Source organism: Lepidochelys kempii, chromosome 20 (assembly GCF_965140265.1).
Source record: "Lepidochelys kempii isolate rLepKem1 chromosome 20, rLepKem1.hap2, whole genome shotgun sequence".
NCBI classification, from domain to species: Eukaryota; Metazoa; Chordata; order Testudines; family Cheloniidae; genus Lepidochelys; species Lepidochelys kempii.
Genome location: NC_133275.1, coordinates 2,250,858 through 2,268,465, shown reverse-complemented (window position 1 = coordinate 2,268,465; position 17,608 = coordinate 2,250,858). Strand labels below are relative to the sequence as shown.

General features: G+C 64.5%; 2 protein-coding genes across 5 annotated transcripts; one reads left to right on the top strand and one right to left on the bottom strand.

The window, feature by feature from the left end:
• The first annotated feature begins 123 nt into the window (after positions 1-123).
• On the top strand, positions 124-12,575 carry MMP19 (matrix metallopeptidase 19). 4 transcript variants are annotated; one of them, XM_073319431.1, is made up of 9 exons: positions 124-175; positions 8,250-8,338; positions 8,637-8,767; positions 9,250-9,465; positions 9,645-9,890; positions 10,153-10,275; positions 11,032-11,196; positions 11,327-11,454; positions 12,126-12,575. In XM_073319431.1, the coding sequence occupies exons 2-9, from the start codon at positions 8,334-8,336 to the stop codon at positions 12,360-12,362; spliced, it is 1,251 nt and encodes a 416-aa protein (XP_073175532.1). In that variant the 5' UTR covers positions 124-175; positions 8,250-8,333; the 3' UTR covers positions 12,363-12,575. The 4 variants fall into 4 exon arrangements, with proteins under 4 accessions (XP_073175532.1, XP_073175531.1, XP_073175529.1 ...); XM_073319430.1 differs by lacking the exon at positions 124-175 and adding an exon at positions 6,872-7,103 and having other exon boundaries at positions 9,250-9,423; XM_073319428.1 differs by lacking the exon at positions 124-175 and adding an exon at positions 6,872-7,103.
• Positions 12,576-12,863: 288 nt separating this feature from the next.
• Positions 12,864-16,200, bottom strand: LOC140901128 (transmembrane protein 198-like). Its single transcript, XM_073319433.1, has 4 exons — positions 15,968-16,200; positions 14,799-15,374; positions 14,078-14,226; positions 12,864-13,731 (listed from the first exon to the last, which is right to left on the bottom strand). Exons 1-4 carry the CDS (start codon positions 16,185-16,187, stop codon positions 13,606-13,608), a joined length of 1,071 nt encoding a protein of 356 aa, XP_073175534.1. The 5' UTR covers positions 16,188-16,200; the 3' UTR covers positions 12,864-13,605.
• Positions 16,201-17,608: the final 1,408 nt, after the last annotated feature.

Genomic DNA, 17,608 nt, shown 5'->3' with positions numbered 1-17,608 from the left:
GCAAACTCAGGAAGGTGCTGCTCCAATTTCTAGATCCAATTTTCCAAGTTTCTTCTGTGCAAGTCTCGCTGCTAGAGCCTCCTATAACTGCAAGAACAGTCGGGGGCTGAGGCTGAAGAACTGTCGGGAGCGGGGGCTGACTGCCCCGGCTGGTCCTTAGCACGCCCCTAGGAAGGTGAGCACAGCCCCTCGTGTGTTGGGGGTATATTGGTGTAAGAGTAACTGGCTTGAGAACGGGGACCTGTTCTGCCTGGCACTGGCCACCAGGGGCTCTGTAGGGCCTGTCTAGTCCCTCGAGTGTGGTGGCCAGCCCTAATGCTGCCTGTCCCCCTGCAGCGCGGGCAGGGGGCCCGCAAGAGCAAAATCTGAGCCACCTCGTCTGGTCGTGCAGTGCGGGCCCGTGAGCGGGTTCTGCCAGCCCAACGTCAGCGGGAGCCAGGAACGCTTGGCCTTAGAGTGCAGGCGGGGGTGGGTGTTGCATTTTGGGGGGTGTGGGAGGCCAAGCCGCAGTGCAGCGCTGCTGGGAAGGTGAGGGAGTCAGGGGCTTGGGTGGGCGGGTGTGTCCTACTGCTGCTGACACCGAATGAAGCTTTGGATCCCGTTGATTTGTGTCTCTTTTTGGAGAGGGGGTTGCGAAGGGCTTTAAACAAAACCCTTCTGGGATTGTTGGTGGCTTCGGCGGGAGCTGAGGGAGCAAGGCCTCGATCCCCTTTGCCTGGGCTCTCCAGAACACGGCCCATGGCTCCTGCTCCCCTTCGCCTTGCTCTCAGAAACAGCTGGAGAGTTTTGGCTGAAATTCCCCCAGAGAATTCAGCAGGAGGCAGATGCCGGGCGTGGGAAATTTCAGCTCGAGCTGAAATTTAAAGCTTAGCCAAGTTCTAAGCCAAGAAAACAGGGTCTTGTAATGGGAAAGGTTGGAAGACCTTGATAGGTGGTGCTAATGGACAATGGTGACTGGCCTGGACATGACCCCAGTGCCTAGATCCCCCTGGCATGTTTGTCTCCTCCAATGCTCAGGGCCTGGCAGTGCCTGTCTGCCTTGGGTTTGTGGGGATGCTGGTGGGAGCTCCCGGGGGCAGCTATTCTGTATTTGTGCAGCATGCTGGGCCACCAATCACCTCTGGGGTGCAAATAATACAGGGCCGAGTCTTCTGCAAGCCACAGCTCTGCCTGCGGCCACCCGCTATTGACCAGCCAACCCCTCTTCAGTTTAGTGCGCAGACTGGTTGTGAGAGGACAGTTCTGCCACCAGCATCCTTCCCTGCCTGCCTTGCGAACTAGCTGGGGCTGATCGCCCGTGTGCACTCCCACACCGCAGGGCCAGTTTGCTTCAAGAGCAGCTCAGCGGACCCCTCGGCATCGGGTCGGCATCTCCCCTCTGTCTGCTCCTGCCCTGGGGCTGTGATGCGCTGACGCACTCGGGGTTGTTGGTGCAGCCGGGTGTTCAAAGGGCCCAGGCGGGAAGCTCCAGCCCCATTAACGGGCTGTAAGTGGCCTACAGATCAGGGCTCAGAATCAGCTTGGCCTGTAGGTCCCACAGAGGTAGTGCGTTAGCACGGCCAAGGAGAGGTGGCGCAGTGGGCGTGGGGTGCCTGGGGGGGAGCAGGGGTCTAGTTCCGACTCGGCCTCCGGAGACCTTGGGCAGGTGATTTGGCAGTACCTCAGTTTCCCCAGCTGCGCCGTAACACAACAGCTGCTGGAGCGACTCAGAGTCGGGGCCATCTCGCCCCATATCTCCCAGCAGAAGACCCTGCAGGGGGTAGATGTGGGGACATCTGCCCCCTTGCTCCCCAGCCAGCACTGGGAGAGCGATGGATGGCAAAGGGGGTGGGAACTGTGCAGACCCCGTGGTCTCTGGTGTGGGATGAGGGTTGCCAGGGGCAGCAGCCCCCCCGTGTCTCATGGGAATGATATGTCCCTCCTCCCCCTGACAGATGGCTGAGTCATCCCTCCCTTGCCCTTAACGAGCTGCAGCTGTGGGGCTGGGACAGCAGCCCCCTGTGCATGACCCAGGCTGGCGGGTTTTTGGGTAGTGACGGGTCTTTAGGTCACAGATGTGGTGACTGACTGAAAGCTGCACCGAACACAGCTTGTCTCGCTCGCTGCCATAGCGAGCGGAGCATGACTAAGCCAGAGAGATGCCAGCGTGACTGGCTTGGGTCTGGTCAGTGTCACCGTGTGGGTGGGCGGGGGGGCTGCTCTGCGGGGCCTGGTCAGCAGGAGCGTCTCCTGGGTGTGCAGAGGACACTTTGTTACCAGGTTGGCTGCCTCTTTGGGAAACTGAGGCGCGGGGCGGGGGTGTGACTCGCCTAAACTCCTGCAATGAGATAGCAGCAGGTCTGGGAACAGAACCCAGGTGTCCTGGCTCTCACTCTGCCTGTGGTAACCCCTAGACCACGTGGCTGCGTGGGGCCAAAGCAAGGGGAGAGCAGGATCCTGCCAGGCTTGGCCTGCGGGAGGCTGCCGGGGGTGGTGGCAGAAGTGGCCTGGGGCCCACAGCTGTGTAAATATCTGCCCCTGTGCCAGCTCCTGCCCCACCTCTAGGGGGCGGAGGGGGGCTCACTAGCTTATGCGGGACTCTTGCTGGCTGTGAGATCGGACTCCTCGCAGAACCTCTGGGCTGTGAGTGACCCTGGGCTGGCTGGGAAGCAGACGGTTCTTGGCCTTTCCCCGGGCTATGCAGCGGCCGGGGCATGCGGCTCCGTTCCACCGCTGAGCTTGTCGCCGGGCATGAAACCCCTCGCTGCGTCTATTCGAGCTGAGCCGGTATCGGTGCTTGGGGTGACCTGATGGGCCCCCCAACCCTGTTTCCCTGCAGCCCCTTCCAACTGTGGGAACCCGTTAGCATTGTTTTGAGAGTGGGGTCCCTGTGGGTCGGGCGCTGGGCGAACACAGAGACCAGGTCCTGTCGTGGAGAGCTAAAGGCACAGACCCAGGTGGAAATGGGGAAACTGAGGCACAGTGCTGGGAAAGTGACTTGCTGAAGAGCAAGTAGAACACAGGGGTCCGGACTCCCACCCTGGCGCTCTAACCACTGGACAGTGGGAGGAAAGCAGCTGAGCGGGCTGGAGCAGGAGCCGGGGCTGGGATACAAAGGCCATGTGTCATCCCCTGGCCTGCTCTCCCGCTCAGTGATGTGCCTGGCTCTGCCAGACCAGTCATCGCCCGCCTGCAGTTCCTGGCAGTGCTGGCTCACTGACTGCCCCTTGCCCAGCTGCTCGCCCATGCCAATTGAACCAGCCCAAGGCGGGGGCGAGCCCCAGGGACCTGAATGGCCACGCGGGTGTTTGTTCGGCTTTTGTGCTTGAAGGTTAAACTCTTTCCTGGGGGCTAGGCTGGGCTGGCAGATGGCCTGGGGTGGGGTGGCTGGAGGAAGTGCTGCTCAGGGGGATTAGGGGGGAGTTGAGACTCCTGGCTTCTGACCCCAGAGCTGGGGATAGTAGTGGTTAGAGCAGTGGGGGCTGGGTGCCAGGACTCCTGGGTTCTGGCCCTAGCTCTGGGAAGGGAGGGGGCTCGTCTGGGTTAGAGCAGAGCAGGGAGTGGGATTCAGTCAGGGCTCCTGCGTTCTGTTTCCTGGAGTGAGGAGGCCTAATGGTTAGAGGGGGACAGGGCCTGGGCAGATTCGGAGTTAGGACTCCGGGTCCTCAGCATGTGTTGGGGGAGAGGTCTGAACGAGTTCTATTGGGGCATTTATACTGTATTCTGGAGACCCACTTCAAGCTCCTACCACTAACTTACCCAAGCTGGCACAGTGAAAGGTCCTGCCCCTCTCTGCCTCAGTTTCCCTCTGGTACGGCCCTCTTTCTCCCCCTGTTCCCTGATCCCAATGCTGCGCCCCATCCCTCATTCCTGTTAGCCCCGCAGGGCTGGTGTGGTGCCAGATTCTGATCCCCCTGGCCAGGCTGCATCTCCCTGTCAGCTGGTGATGGCGGGAGCCCTGGAGCCGCGCCCTGATGGTTTTCTCAGCTGAGGAGTTGGCAGGAGCTGGCAGCATGGAAAATACCTGTCGTTCAAAATAGCAAATGTGGGGCAGAAGGAGGGAGCTGGGGTGTGGGAGCCAGTGTCCTGGCCGTCTTCCCCATCTGCCTCCCTACATCCCTCTGCAGCTTCAGCCGGGGTGGGGTTCTGCCTGTCTATGGGCTTTGGCAGCTCTGCTGTGCAGGAGTTAACAGCTGCCACGTTCCACCCCAGAGGTGGCTGCATTTCAGTGGTGGAGGAACTGATTGCTATGTGGACTCATGGGCCCTTGTAACTTTTATCATGGCTAGGTCCTGTCCTTAATCCTATACATATCTAACCCCCTTTAATCCGATGCCTCTGTGCTATCCTGTTGCAGTGAGTTTCCCAGGTTAATTGTCCCATCACATCCCAATTATTTTCCCCCTTTCTGCAGGTGAGTGGAGGGGAAGGGGGGACCCTTGAACTGCCCTGGTACCCTCCTCAACATGCTGTGAAAGGGGGGCAGCTCTTAGCCTCAGGCTGCCCAGCAGCTGGTTGTGTAAGGAGCTACCCATTCCCAGGTGTGCATATGGGGCTTGCGTTGCCATGGCTGCGGCTGATTCCCTGATGCCCGGTCCTGGGGGGAACAGGGTGTGATGAAGTGCAACTGTTCTTAATGTTCTCTCTGAATACGGTGTGGGTGCCTCAGTTTCCCCTATGCATTTCTTAAGTACCTAGGTGGTGGGATAAGGGGGTGCGATTGTTGCAGAGCCCGAGAGGGCCAGTGTGATGGAGTCTGCATAGAGAATGGCCAACATCCTGTCTCCTAGCCACTGATGGCCTGGGGCCCTCCTCTGCAAGGTGCCAACTGAAGGGGTTGGAGAACAAAGAGATCAGGTGGCCTCCTGGCCTGGGAAAGAGACAAATGCCGGAGGAGGGGCTGGAGAGTTCAGTTTGGAGCTGGCTGGGGAAAGCAAGCCCTGCCCCCCCAAGATGGGCCTGACTGGGGGGTCCTGTTCTCTGCACCTACAAGCTCTGTGTTAGCCCGTGTTCCTATCATCTAATAAACCTTCTGTTTTACTGGCTGGCTGAGAGTCCCGTCTGACTGCGGAGTTGGGGGGCAGGACCCTCTGGCTTCCCCAGGACCCTGCCTGGGCGGACTGGCTGTGGGAAGTGCACGGAGGGGCAGAGGATGCTGAATGCTCCGAGGTCAGACCCAGGAAGGTGGAAGCTGTGGAAGCTTCTTGCCCTGCAGACAGGCTGCTCCCAGAGAGGAGGGTCCCCCAGAGTCCTGCCTGGCTTCGTAGGGAGCAGTTCCAGAGCATCGCCCGGGGACCCCATGACACAGGGGCCGGAGACAGAGAGGGGAGACTGACCACGCTTGTCCCGAGGGGTGGGCCCCGGGGCCTTGCTGGGAGCCCTGTGTCACGGCGTCCCCGGGCGATGCTCTGGAACTGCTCCCTAGGAAGCCAGGCAGGACTCTGGGGAAGTCTCCTCTCTGGGAGCAGCCTGTCTGCAGGACACACAGCTCACCCGGCTCCACCTTCCTGGGTCTGACCTCGGAGCATTCAGCCTCCTCTGCCCCTCCGTGCGCTTCCCACAGCGAGTCCGCTCAGGCAGGGCTCCTGGGGCAGCCAGAGGGTCCTGCCCCCCAACTCCGCAGTCAGACGGGACTCTCAGCCAGCCAGTAAAACAGAAGGTTTATTAGACGACAGGAACATGGTCTAACACAGAGCTTGCAGGAGCAGAGAACGGGACCCCTCAGCTGGGTCCATTTTGGGGGGCAGTGAGCTAGACAACCACGTCTGCCCTTCACTCCATGTCCCAGCCAGCCCCAAAACTGAAACTCCCTCCTGCCCCCGCTTTGTCCCTGTCCCGGGCCAGGAGGTCACCGGATTCCTTTGTTCTCCAACCCTTTAGCTCTCACCTTGCAGGGGGGAAGGGCCCAGGCCCTCAGTTGCCAGGAAACAGGGTGTCGGCCATTCTCTGTGTCCAGACCCCTGCACACACCTGCCCTCTAGGGCTCCGCAATGATTATACACCCTTATCCCACCCCCTAGATACTTAAGAACTGCCTAGGGGAAACTGAGGCACCCCCACACTATTCAGAGGAAACATTAAGAACAGTCCCACTTTGTCACATCCTGGTCCTTTGCTGCAGTTCTCCTGGCAGCTGTTCTGAGGGGCAGGTTTGCTGGGCAGGGAGTAAGTCTGCGAGGAGAATGGGCTGCCGCGCCCCGGGGCATCAATGGGGCCAGAGCCCAGCTGGCGCGACTTGGTCGGCGCCCCACTGACTTCACCAGCTTTACACCCACTGGGGTCCTGGGGGATGGGTCCCAGCCAGTTCCTAGGGGCACCTTGCAGACCCCCAGCAGCTGACCCCAATGTTGGGTGTCCAGCTGGGAGCCAGTGGGCTGGAGAGATCCCGGTGGGGGAGAGGCTGGGGCTGTCTGGTCCGGGGACAGAGGGTTAATTCTACTGGCTTGTTGAACTCCACTTTGCCCCCAGGGTTAGGCCAGGGGGACACCTGAGAGCATCCCACATGAGTCACCCTGGGCTGGGCCTGGGCAGCATCTTACAGGGAGAGTACACAAGGGGAAACTGAGGCCGGGGGGGGGCATGGTTGTCCCAGGGTCACGCAGCAGAGCCAGGATTAGAACCCAGGAGTCCTGTGTCCTACTCTGGTGCCCAAACTGCTCAGGGCAGAGACCGTCCCGTGGTCTGTATCTGCAGCACCTGGCCTAACGGGCCCTCCGTCCATCCTGCAGTCAGGAACCGCCAGCCCGCTGGGGAAGGGGTTAACTGTCCATCTCCCCCGCCATCCCAGGGGCTCTGGCCTGCGGTTGCAACATGGTTTAGTTTGGAATGAGTCATCGGGGCTGTTCAAGGTTTATAAACTTGGGAAAGGGACGGGAGGGCTGGAGAGGAGAGAAGGGCTGCAGGAACCCCGGCGGGTAGGAGGGGACGAGGGACAAGGCCCAGAAAGACGGTTTCCAAGGGCTCTGAGGAGTATCTAGTGCCCCCCCCTTGGAAACCGCCGTTTGCCGCTGCGGCTGGAGGCTCAGGGGAGGATGACTGGGCTGGAGCTGCTCTGCCAGGTCTGTGCCCTCGCCCTCTTCGCCAGCGCCGCTGCCAGCGACCCCTCGGAGGAGCAGGAAGCCGTGGTGAGTCGGAGCTGGGGCTGGGGCTGGTCTCCTGCCCCAAAGGGAGCGTTGGGGGGACCGGGGATGGGGCGGAATGGTTTGCTGAGCAAAGTGAGAGGCAAGTGCTGAGAAACTGCCTAAGGGAAGCTCTGCTGGTGCCCCCAATTCCCACCCACAGCCCCCTGCTATCCCATTCCTGAGATCCCCCCAGCTCTGCCGGTGCCCCTCACTCCCGACCTGCAGCCCCTTGCCATCCCAGCCCAGGACTCCCTGCATGCCGCCAAGCTCTGTCGGTGCCCCTTACTCCTGCCCCGCAGCCCCCTGTTATCCCAGAGCTGGGGCTTGGGACGCTCCCCCAGCTGCTGCTCACACCGACCCTGATCTGATGGTCCCCCGGGGCTCCCCAGCCCAACCCTGCCAGGGTTCCCACGCCAGCCCTGAGACCTCTTCCAATCTGTGCTGAGGTGGGGGGTGAGCTGGGGACGGGGGCGACCTACCAGTGCAGGGTCCCTGCACATGCCAGGGGCCTTGCAGCGTGGCTGGTCTGTGCCCCTGGGGCTAACGGGACATGGCAGCGAACCCAGGCTGGACATGGGAAGGGGGCCCTGTCCCCGACTGGGACAGAAGGCCAATCTCACTGCCTGGCCAGGCCCCCCGCCGATGCGCCAAGCAGGCCGTGGGAATTTCCTGTCAGCTTGTTCACCCAGCTGTGCGGGCCACGTAGGCCTGGTGGCCAGGATGCCTGGGTTCTATCCCTGGCTCTGGGAGCAGAGTGAGGTCTAGTGGTTAGAGCAAGGGGACTGGGAGCCAGGACTGTGGGGTTTTGTCCCCGGCTCTGGCACCCAAGGCAAGTCTCTTCCCCCCTGCCTCAGTTTCCCCATTTGTATAATGAAGATAATGATCCCACACACACGCTCCGGGGGGCTGTGAACCTTAATTAAGGGGACAGCATTTTGAGCTCCTCAAAGCACGATGGGAAATGCTAGCCCCTAAGTGCCCCAGCATGAGATCCCGCAGCTCCTCTCCTGCCAGGCCCAGAGCCTGGAGGCGGCACCGCACCCCTCTGGTCAGGGCCCCGTTTCCCACCTGCGTAGCGATGCCCAGGTCCCTGGTGACCGACGGGGGGGCAGGAAGTGTCCTGCTGACCCATGTCCCATCACCCCCCAGCGTTACCTGCAGCAGTTCGGGTATTTGCAGAAGCCGCTGGAGAGGCTGACGGAGGAGTTCACCAACACCGAGCTGACCGAGGCCATGAGGTAACGCGGGCGCCAAGCGCCCTAGGAGGGGACAGGGCCGGGCTGGGGCACGTGGGCAGAGCGGGGCCTGGGCGTGGCGTGTGCGTGACCAGTGGCATGCTGCCCCCTGTGCGTGCTGTGCCATGTCAGAGAGGGGATGCCACCGGGTGCCTTGGCTAGGCCGTACCCAGATGTTCCTGGTGCCCCCCCCAGCCTGCGCCAGGGGGGAACCCATCTCCTCGAGGCTGCATGTGGGAGTCCTCTTCCCTCGAGCATCACCGCCCCAGCTGACCCTGCTGTCTGTGCCCCCCGCATCCAGGTCTTTCCAGCTGGCCTCCGAGCTGCCCGCCACCGGCCTCCTGGATGATGCCACCCTGGCGCAGATGAGGCAGCCGCGCTGCGGGGTCGAGGACCCCTTCAACCAGAAAATCCTCAAGTACCTGCTCCTGGGTGAGGGGCGGACAGACTGCGCGTGACCCGATGCGCCCGGTGGGGGTGGGGGGAGCTGAGTGCTGGGCCGCCTGGTGGGGTCGGGGGCACAAGGCGCTCAGCGCCCCATGGTGGGGGGACTTCTCCGTTCTGCAGACCTGGAGTCAAATGAGGGGCTTGGGGGTCCAGCTGGGTCTGGCCGGAGCTACTTTAAGGCGTTAGGGTCATGTTGGGTGGGGCTCCAGGTTCTGGCGCTAGGGATGGGCGGGGGTCAAGTCGGCGTTATGGGGCTAGGCCCAGAGGTGGAAGTTAGGGGGATGGAGCCAGGATCAGGGTGTCCCTTCGACCCCGAATGCCAGGGCAGTGAGGGGCCGGTGCTCTCCTGCCACTGGGCACTGAGCGCTAGAGGCTGGGCCCCAGCATCCCCTGCGGCCTCGGAAGGGGGCTGGTGGCTCCCACCCCTTCCCTGCTGGCACAGCCGATCTCCTCCCTCTGCCCCCCAGGCCGCTGGCGCAGGAAGAACCTGACCTACCGGATCTACAGCTCCACGCCGGACATGGCGGCCAGCGCTACCCGCCGGGCCATCCAGGCTGCCTTCCGGTACTGGAGCGACGTGGCCCCGCTGACCTTCCGGGAGGTGCGGCACGGCACGGCCGACATCCGCCTCTCCTTCCACGGTGCCTACTCCTGGACCTGCTCCCGCCCCTTCGACGGACCTGGTACACGGAGCCGCCCGGGGCAGGGGTCGGGGACGGGAGACCTCCCCTCGAGGTGCTGCCCTGAGCGGGAGGGGCACTCCCCCCGGCAGGCCGTGCTGCCCGCAGTGTGCGGCAGGGAGCGGGGCGGGGGGCTCCGTCGGGCTGGGGGGGCCGCCCTCATGTCGCGTCTCTGGGCGCAGGGAAGGTGCTGGCTCACGCCGACGTCCCCGAGGAGGGCACGGTGCACTTCGATGAGGACGAGCTGTGGACGGAGGGGACGTACCGTGGTGTCAACTTGCGCATCATTGCGGCCCACGAGATCGGGCACGCCCTGGGCCTGGGCCACTCCCGCTACCCCGCCGCCCTCATGGCCCCTGTCTACAGTGGCTACCGGCCCCACTTCCGCCTGCACTTCGACGACATCGACGGCATCCGGGCCCTGTACGGTGAGGGATGCCGGGATCTCCCCCGCCCGGGTCCTTCTCCCTCCCACACCACAATCCCACTGGCTCTGTCCCCCCCAAGTCCTGCTGGGCCTGGTATCCTGACCACCTCTGGTGTTCCACGGGGGGACCCCACTCCTCCTGCCCCATGTCTCCCCCTGGGTCTGGGTCCAGCTCCCCTTCCCCCCATGCCCTCCTGGAGCCCCTTCATCCCCCGCCCAGTCCGTAGTGGGCCAGAATAATCACTGTCTGGTGTTACTTCAAGGCAAAAAGACTCCGGCAGTGACGCTGCCTGGGACCCTGCCGAGCCTGTCGCCCACCTCCCCCAGCCTGCCGCCCGCCAAGGTGCCCGACCCCTGCACTGACGGCTTGGACGCCCTGATGTTCGGTGAGCCGGAGGGGCTCTTTTGTGGGGGGATTCCCAACGGGCCATGAAAGAGAAGGAACCGAAGCCCCCGGGATTCTCCAGGGTTGGCACCTGGGGACGGAGACAGATGCCGGGTGTTCGGGGAGGGCTGCCCAGGGAGGGACTGAATTAGACGTGAATATAAAATAATTGAGCCAACGGGCATGGGAACCGGGCCACCCGCTGCTGCCAGCCTGAGCTGAAATGGAGCGTTCGGGGGGATGGGGCCCTGAGCAGGACGAGTGGGTTTATGACCCTTTGGCGAGTGGTGGGGGCCGGGCAGCACCCACCTAAAACTGAGCCTGTGCCCCCTTTGCTCACTGCTGAGGAACTAACGGTCGCCCACCCTGGGCCGTGTCCCTGGTTCCGCGCATTCAGCGTGGGCTCAGCCCAGAGCCTGTGTAAACCCCACGCCAGCGGCACGAGCGTTTGCCAGCCCAGCCCCGGGAGCTAAAACGTGTGTGCGAACCAGTGCAGCCCAGCCCCCGTTTGCAGCAGGGCCTGGGGCTGGGCCCCGACTTCTGTGCCGTCGTTGCAGGGGCCCCAGGCTGCGCCGGCTCAGGGGATGCCGAGCGAGGAAATAGATTTTGGGGCCAATTCGCATTGCGACCCGTCTCTGTATAAAGACAAGCATGTGTCATCGCTCCAGGCCGCACAGCCCTCCCCCCAGCGCCCCACATCTGTGAGGTTGGGGGCAGCCCCCAGGGCATTAACCCTTTGCTCCCCTCTGCCTCCCAGGCCCTTATGAGCAGACCTACGCCTTCAAGGGGGGCTATGTCTGGACCGTGACGGATTTCGGGACTGGCCCCCTGAAGGAGATCCCGGCCCTGTGGAAGGGGCTCCCCGAGCGGCTGGATGCGGCCGTGCACTCCCCCCGCACCGGCAGGAGCTACTTCTTCAAAGGTGGGACGAGCCTTGCCAGGGGGTGTCAAAGGGGAGATGGGGGATGGGGAAGGGTAGGTTGGGGGGGCTGGCTCCTGCCCCGTGGGGGGCACCATTCTGCATCGCAGAGACACCCCCGCTTCTGCTGCAGGTGACAAGGTCTGGCGGTACCGAGGCTTCCAGCTGGACCCCGGCTACCCCAAGGCCCTGACCCGCGTCCCGGCCAAGATCGACGCTGCCTTCTACTGGCCAGGGAACAAGAAGATTTTCCTCTTCAAGGTAGGCGCCGGGGCCCGGGTGCTGCTGGTCTCTCAAGGGCCCCAGCCCGGGTGCCCCCTCCCGCCCCGGCCTCCCCTCTGGCCCCTGAGCCAGGCCGCCCCTCCCCCGGCCCAGGCAGCCTTGGCCCACTCCGGCTTTAGGACCCAGCAAGCAGAGCCGGCTGGGGCAGGAATTCCCAGCCCCGCCCCTTTGCCCTGCCAGCCCCTTGGGGCAGGGAGCTCCGGGCCCCGCCTTTCGCCTTGTTCCCATGGTGCCCAGCTGCCTCCGTCCTGAGGGCGGGTTGATCCCAGGACAGGAGGACGCGGGTTGGCTGGCAAAGATTCCGACAGGGCAGGCATAACCAGTCGGCCAATGGCAACGCAGCCCCGCTTTGTGCAGGACCATGCCCCCCCTCCTGGGCTATATAATAGCGCCTGGGCCCAGAGCATCCTGGGAAGTGTAGTTCACCTCCTGCAGTGGCCATTTCCACGCTGGTCCTGAGGAACTCCCTCCGCCCCGCCCCGCCCCGCCCCAGCATCCTGCCAGATGCATTCTGGGAGAATCCGTCTGGCACATTGTTGGCTCCAAGCCAGGCGCTGGGCAAAGGGGGGCCCCCAGCCGGCATGGGGGAGGGGGACCTAGCCCTGGAGAGCCGAGCCGCCAGCACCCCTCCGCTTTGCCTCCCTGCGCAGGGCACCGGCTACTGGCAGTGGGACGAACTGGCCTGGAGCGACTTCAGCGGCTACCCCAAGAAGATCGCCAAGCTGTTCACCGGGGTGCCCTCCCACCTGGACGCGGCCGTGGCCTGGGAGAACGGCCGGGTCTATTTCTTCCAGGGGGGCCAGTACTGGCGGGTCAACACGCAGCTGCGGGTGGAGAAGGGCTACCCGCTGAGCACGGCCGAGCGCTGGATGCACTGCGAGGCCTAGGCGCCCCCGCGGGATGGGCCCGGGCGCCCTGGGATCGGGGCCAAGGGATTGGAGAAGGGGGGGAGGGGTTTTTAATGGGCCAGAGGCGCCACCTGCAGGCAGCTGGCGAGAACGGCTCCGGGACAGGACATTGCGGGGAATGGGGGCCTTGCCTGGGCATTGTACCCCAGGGAGCCCCTGCTCCCTCCCTGCACAATAAACCCCGTCACCAGGGCACGGGCAGCGGGCTGAGCGTCATGGGGACCCTGCGAGCTCTGCGCCAGGGCAGCATGGCGGTGGGCCTCCTAGGAGTGACAGATGATGGGGGCCTGGCTGTTTTCTGCCCCCCAGTCGCCACACCAGCCAGCCCGCCCTGGAAATCCAGCACCCCCTGCAGTGGCAAACCCCAGCCCTGAGCTGCTTGGCCCCTGGGGTCCTGCCGAAGGGGGCAGAACCGGCGCCCCCAGGGCTCGCAGCCTGGAGGACACCCTGCAGACAGACACACGGAGCCAGGCGGCCAGATCCGCTCCGTAAGGCAGTTTAATGGGCCCCCCCTGTACAGTACATAGCGTATAAACGGGGACCGGCTCCCCCCTGGAGCCAGGGCTGAGATGTGGGGCCAGGCCCCCCCACCCCCATGGCCAGTGCCAGAGCCCGCGGGTTACAAAAGTACAAAAGCAAAGTACTGCGAGAAGAGTTAGCGGGGCCGGGCTCCAGCTGGCATCCTCGCAGGCCGGGGCGGGGATCTGGGCCCCACCACGCTGGGACGCCCCCCTTGCAGGGTGTTTCCGATGGCTCCAGTGCCCCGAGCCTGGGCGCTCCCTGTGCAGCCCCCACCGGCCCCACCCGGCCTTGGGAGAGATTTAACTCGGCCCCAAGGCAGAACCCCCCAGCAATGGGCAGCAGTGCCGGGGGGGGGGGGGGAACAGGGGACTCTGAAACTCTGGACGTTATAGGGGGGCCCAGAGGAGGGTCCCCAACCTGACACTGGTCGAACGGAACCAGCTGTGGGCCCCGGAGCCCCGCCTCCCCTCTGGACAGGCCAATAGGGGCAAGGGAAGGCAGCTGCTTTGAATATTTAAAGGGGCAGGCGGGCAGGTGCCCAGGCCACGTGGGCAGCGCAGCTGCTGGACTGGGGAGAGGGCGCCAGGAGGGGCGAGGGAGGGTCAAGTGTCACCAGCAAAACGGTCCCCCTGCCTTCCCCCCACCACTGCCGCCTCCACCCCTAAGGCACAAGTGGAATGAAGTGAAGCCCCTGCCCCCGTCAGAGGCGCCCGCCGGGCGTGGGGGCCGTCAGGGGCACGGTGGAGCCACAGTCGTAGTCCAGGTCGAGGATGGTGTGGGCAGTGCCGGTGCCCAGCTGGCGATCCCGCAGGCTCTGGATGTAGCTCTGGGTGCGCGGAGGGGACAGGTCAACACAGGGTGCGCCCTGAGGGGGGCCCACTGCCTCCCACCCACCGCGGACGAAGATCCCCCTTCATCCCACGGCGCCAGGACCCCAACCCCTGGCTAGGCAGGAGAGCCCAGCATTCACCCCATACACTGGACGTGCGGCATCCCCATTCCTACCCCTTACAGACGGCCTGGGCCTCTCCCCTGCCCAAATCCAGCTGGCTCTGGGGCAGAGCATGGCAGCCAAGTATAACGTGGATCCCAGCTGAGCTATTCGGCCTCTGACAAGGGAGCAGGGCTCCGTGATCGCTCCGGGGAAGGAGAGAAGGGGGCTCCCCACTTACCGGCGCCAGGACGTCGCCCGCGTAGCGCTTGACGGGGTTGGGCTTGCGCCGGTAGCTGCCCTCCTGCGGGGGGAGGCTCTGCCGCTTCTTGGCCTCCCTCTGCCGGATCCGCAGCAGCTGCAACCGCTGCTGCCGCCGGCTGATGATCACTGGGAGGGTGAGTCAGCGTGAGCCTCCGCGCCGGCCCCCCCACCGGGCCCCCTGGCTCTGCGCCAGGGCCCCCCTGCTCTGCACCCCCCCCGCTCTGCGCTGCCCCCCCACTCCGCACCAGGCCCCATATGTGGGAAGCACTGGACCAGCTGGGGCTCGCTCCTTCAGTGTGGCAGGGAAACTGAGGTACGGCCAGGTGAGGGAATTACTCAAGAGAGGGTCAGTGGCTGGGAATAGAACTCAGGAGTCCTGATTCCCTCCCCCGACCCCACCCTCCCTGGGCTCTAACCCACCAGACCCCACTCCCCTCGCAGAGCCAGGGAGAGAAGCCAGGAGTCCTGGCTCCCAGCCCCTCCAGGAAGGGGGTCTCAATACAGCTTGCGGAGGTGGGAGAAAAGAGCCAGGGGTAAAGGAGGTCGCCACCCCTGTGCCCCTTACCCCACCCCCAGGCTGGCTCACTGCCTCCCAGCACCCCTGCTCTGCCCCTGCCCTGCAGCCCCGGGTCCCACCCACAGGACCCCCACTCATGCTCCATCCCTGCCCCCCCGCTGCCCCTCTGTCCCCCGCTCACCGTCCGCATGCGAGTAGCCCCCGGCCGTCAGTTTCCACTGCAGCAGGAGGCCCAGGAGGCTGAGGGCCGGCCAGAGCCCCAGCACGGCCCAGCTGTGCCAGCAGAGTGGGGAGGAGGGCGCCAGGCGCAGCCGGTCGTAGACGTGGTGCAGCAGGGCCAGCAGCTCCACGAAATAGTCCACGCAGACCACGATGACGGCGGCCCCGAAGACGGCCGTGGACAGCACGGTGAGCGGCTTCTGCCAGCGCAGGGCCAGCAGGGCACAGAGCAGCGCCAGCCCCAGCAGGCTGCCCACGGGCACCCACAGGCTCTGCGGCTGGTAGAGCGGCTCGGTGGCCACCAGGGCGGCCGTGGCCAGCAGCAGCCCCAGCAGCAGCCCCGTCATGAAGAGCCCCACGCTGTGCACCAGCATGGTGACCAGCCCGCACAGTGCCCCGATGCCCAGCGCGATGCCCGCGCTCACTTCCAGGCTCAGCTGCGTCTCCAGGACTCGCTCCTTGTAGCACAGCAGGAAGATGACCAGGGAGCCGAAGAGAAGCCCCGACAGGAACATGATGGCTTTGAAGCAGCGGTAACCTGGGAAGTGGGGCCGGGGGGGAGGGGGAGAGGTTAGCAGGACCCAGCGCATGGGGCAGGGGCTCCGGGTGTGTGTAGGAATCATAGAATATCAAGGTTGGAAGGGACCTCAGGAGGTATCTAGTCCAACCCCTGCTCAAAGCAGGGCCAATCCCCAATTTTTGCCCCAGATCCCTAAATGGCCCCCTCAAGGATTGAACTCACAACCCTGGGTTTAGTAGGCCAATGCTCAAACCACTGAGCTATCCCTCCCCCTGGCAGGAGATGGGGGGGGCCTGTGGGTCAGGAGGGCGGGTCACGGGCAGAGCTGGGGAAGTGGGGAGCCCAGAGCTGGGGCAGCAGGGGCTGCGGGTCAGGAGTGAAGGGCACTGGCAGACCTGGGGGGAGCCCAGGGCTGGGCTAGCCGGGGGCTGCGGGTCGGGAGTGAGGGGCACCGGCAGGGCTGGGCTAGCCGGGGGCTGCGGGTCGGGAGTGAGGGGCACCGGCAGGGCTGGGCTAGCCGGGGGCTGCGGGTCGGGAGTGAGGGGCAGCAGTGGAAGTTGGGGGGAGCTCCACAGGATCCAGCCCCACATGAGCCCCTGCCGCCCGCTCACCGAAGCAGCTGTAGATGACGCCGAAGAGGCAGCAGAGGGCGCAGACGGCGGCGGGCACGGCCTGGTAGCGACGCTCCAGCTCCAGGCTGCAGGGTTCCAGGCCGGGGGCGCCCGGCCCCAGCTCCGTGGCCTGCTGGTTAAAGCCCCAGGGCTCGGCTGTCAGGACGAGGGGCAGGAGGTCGGGCTCCATGCTGGGTGGGAGCCAGGGCCCTGCAGCCATCCACACAGCGAACCTGTGGGGGGGCGCCTGGTGTTCGGAGGGGTCACAGATCTCTAGGGCTGAGCTCCTGGCTTCCCCCGACCCCCCTGTGCAGCCAGAGCCAGTCACGTCAACCCCGCACCTCTCCTCCCCCGCCCCGCCCCACCCCCTCCCTCTAACCCCCACCCTCTCGGCCCAGATCTCCCCTGAGCACCCCCTTCCCGGGGTCTGATCCATTCCCCGCCCCCCATCCTCCTGCCCAGGAGAGGCTAATCTCTTCACACGACCCAGGCATGGAAAAGATGACTAATTTCCCCCCAACAGCTGGAATCAACACGCAAAACGCCAGCCCCTCCCCCCCAACATCTGGCGGCTGCTCCAGAGCCAGGACACAGGGACACATCTGGCAGCCTCTCCTCGGGGCGTGGCGAGCATGGGGTGGGGAATCAGAGAAGCACAAGGGGGATCTCCCCTGGGTGCTCGTACTGCACCCATCCCCACTGCTTCCCACTTGCACCCTTGCTGGCCCCACAGCTCCCTGGAAGACACCCCCCTCTCATTCCCTACAGCCACCCTCCCCCCAGCTTTCTCCCACCTGCCCTAAAGCCCCCCACCAAGGGTTCACCTCCCCAGCTAATGTCCATGACTTGCTGCTCTCAGACCCATCCACCCCCAAAATGAGGGAATCCTGCAAAATCCAGGGGCTGGCAGCCTCTCCCTCTGGGGACAGGGTCTCAGGCATCGTCCTGTCAGAACCCGATGTGGGAACTGGGCCGGCCCCCCACAGCCAGGGGAGACAGAGCCTGTGAGCAGCATGGGGCCTTTCTCAGCTCCCCATTACCCGCCTGCCCTGCTGGGGGTATCAGGAGAGTCCCCCCACACTGGGTTCTGCTTGGCAAGCCGTTTCCCTAGTTCCATGCCTCAGTTTCCCCTTCTGTGGAATGGGGCTCCTCTCCCTGCAGGGGTTTAATCTCTCCATGGGGGTGTGCCAAAATGGCAGGGCTCTCAGCCAGGCGGGGTTTGGAGAGACAGAGGGGACATGGGGTGGCAGGCGGCCTCCCAGCTGGGAGGGGAGTGGGGGCGTGGAGCAGGCGGCCTCCTGCATGAAGGGGGCCCTGTTATTTGATCCCAGCCCACAGTCATCCCCCCCCCCGCATGAATCCTGATGAACCCCCTCCCCAGGGCGCCAGGAGCAAAAGGGCCCCACCTTCCTTGGGGCCAGAGCTGGGGTGGGGGATGGGCTGTGCTTCTCTCGATCATTAATCACCCAGAGGGGAAAGAGTCAGTCCCTCCCAGCTGGGGGAGGGGGGGCAGGAGGGCCCTGAGCCCCCACATCCCAGGGTTCCCCCTGATGGGGCTATAGGGGCCTTATGACACCCCAGAGCCCTGCTCTGCTGCAGCCAGACCTGCCAGTGCCCCTCACTCCTGACCCTTAGCCCCCT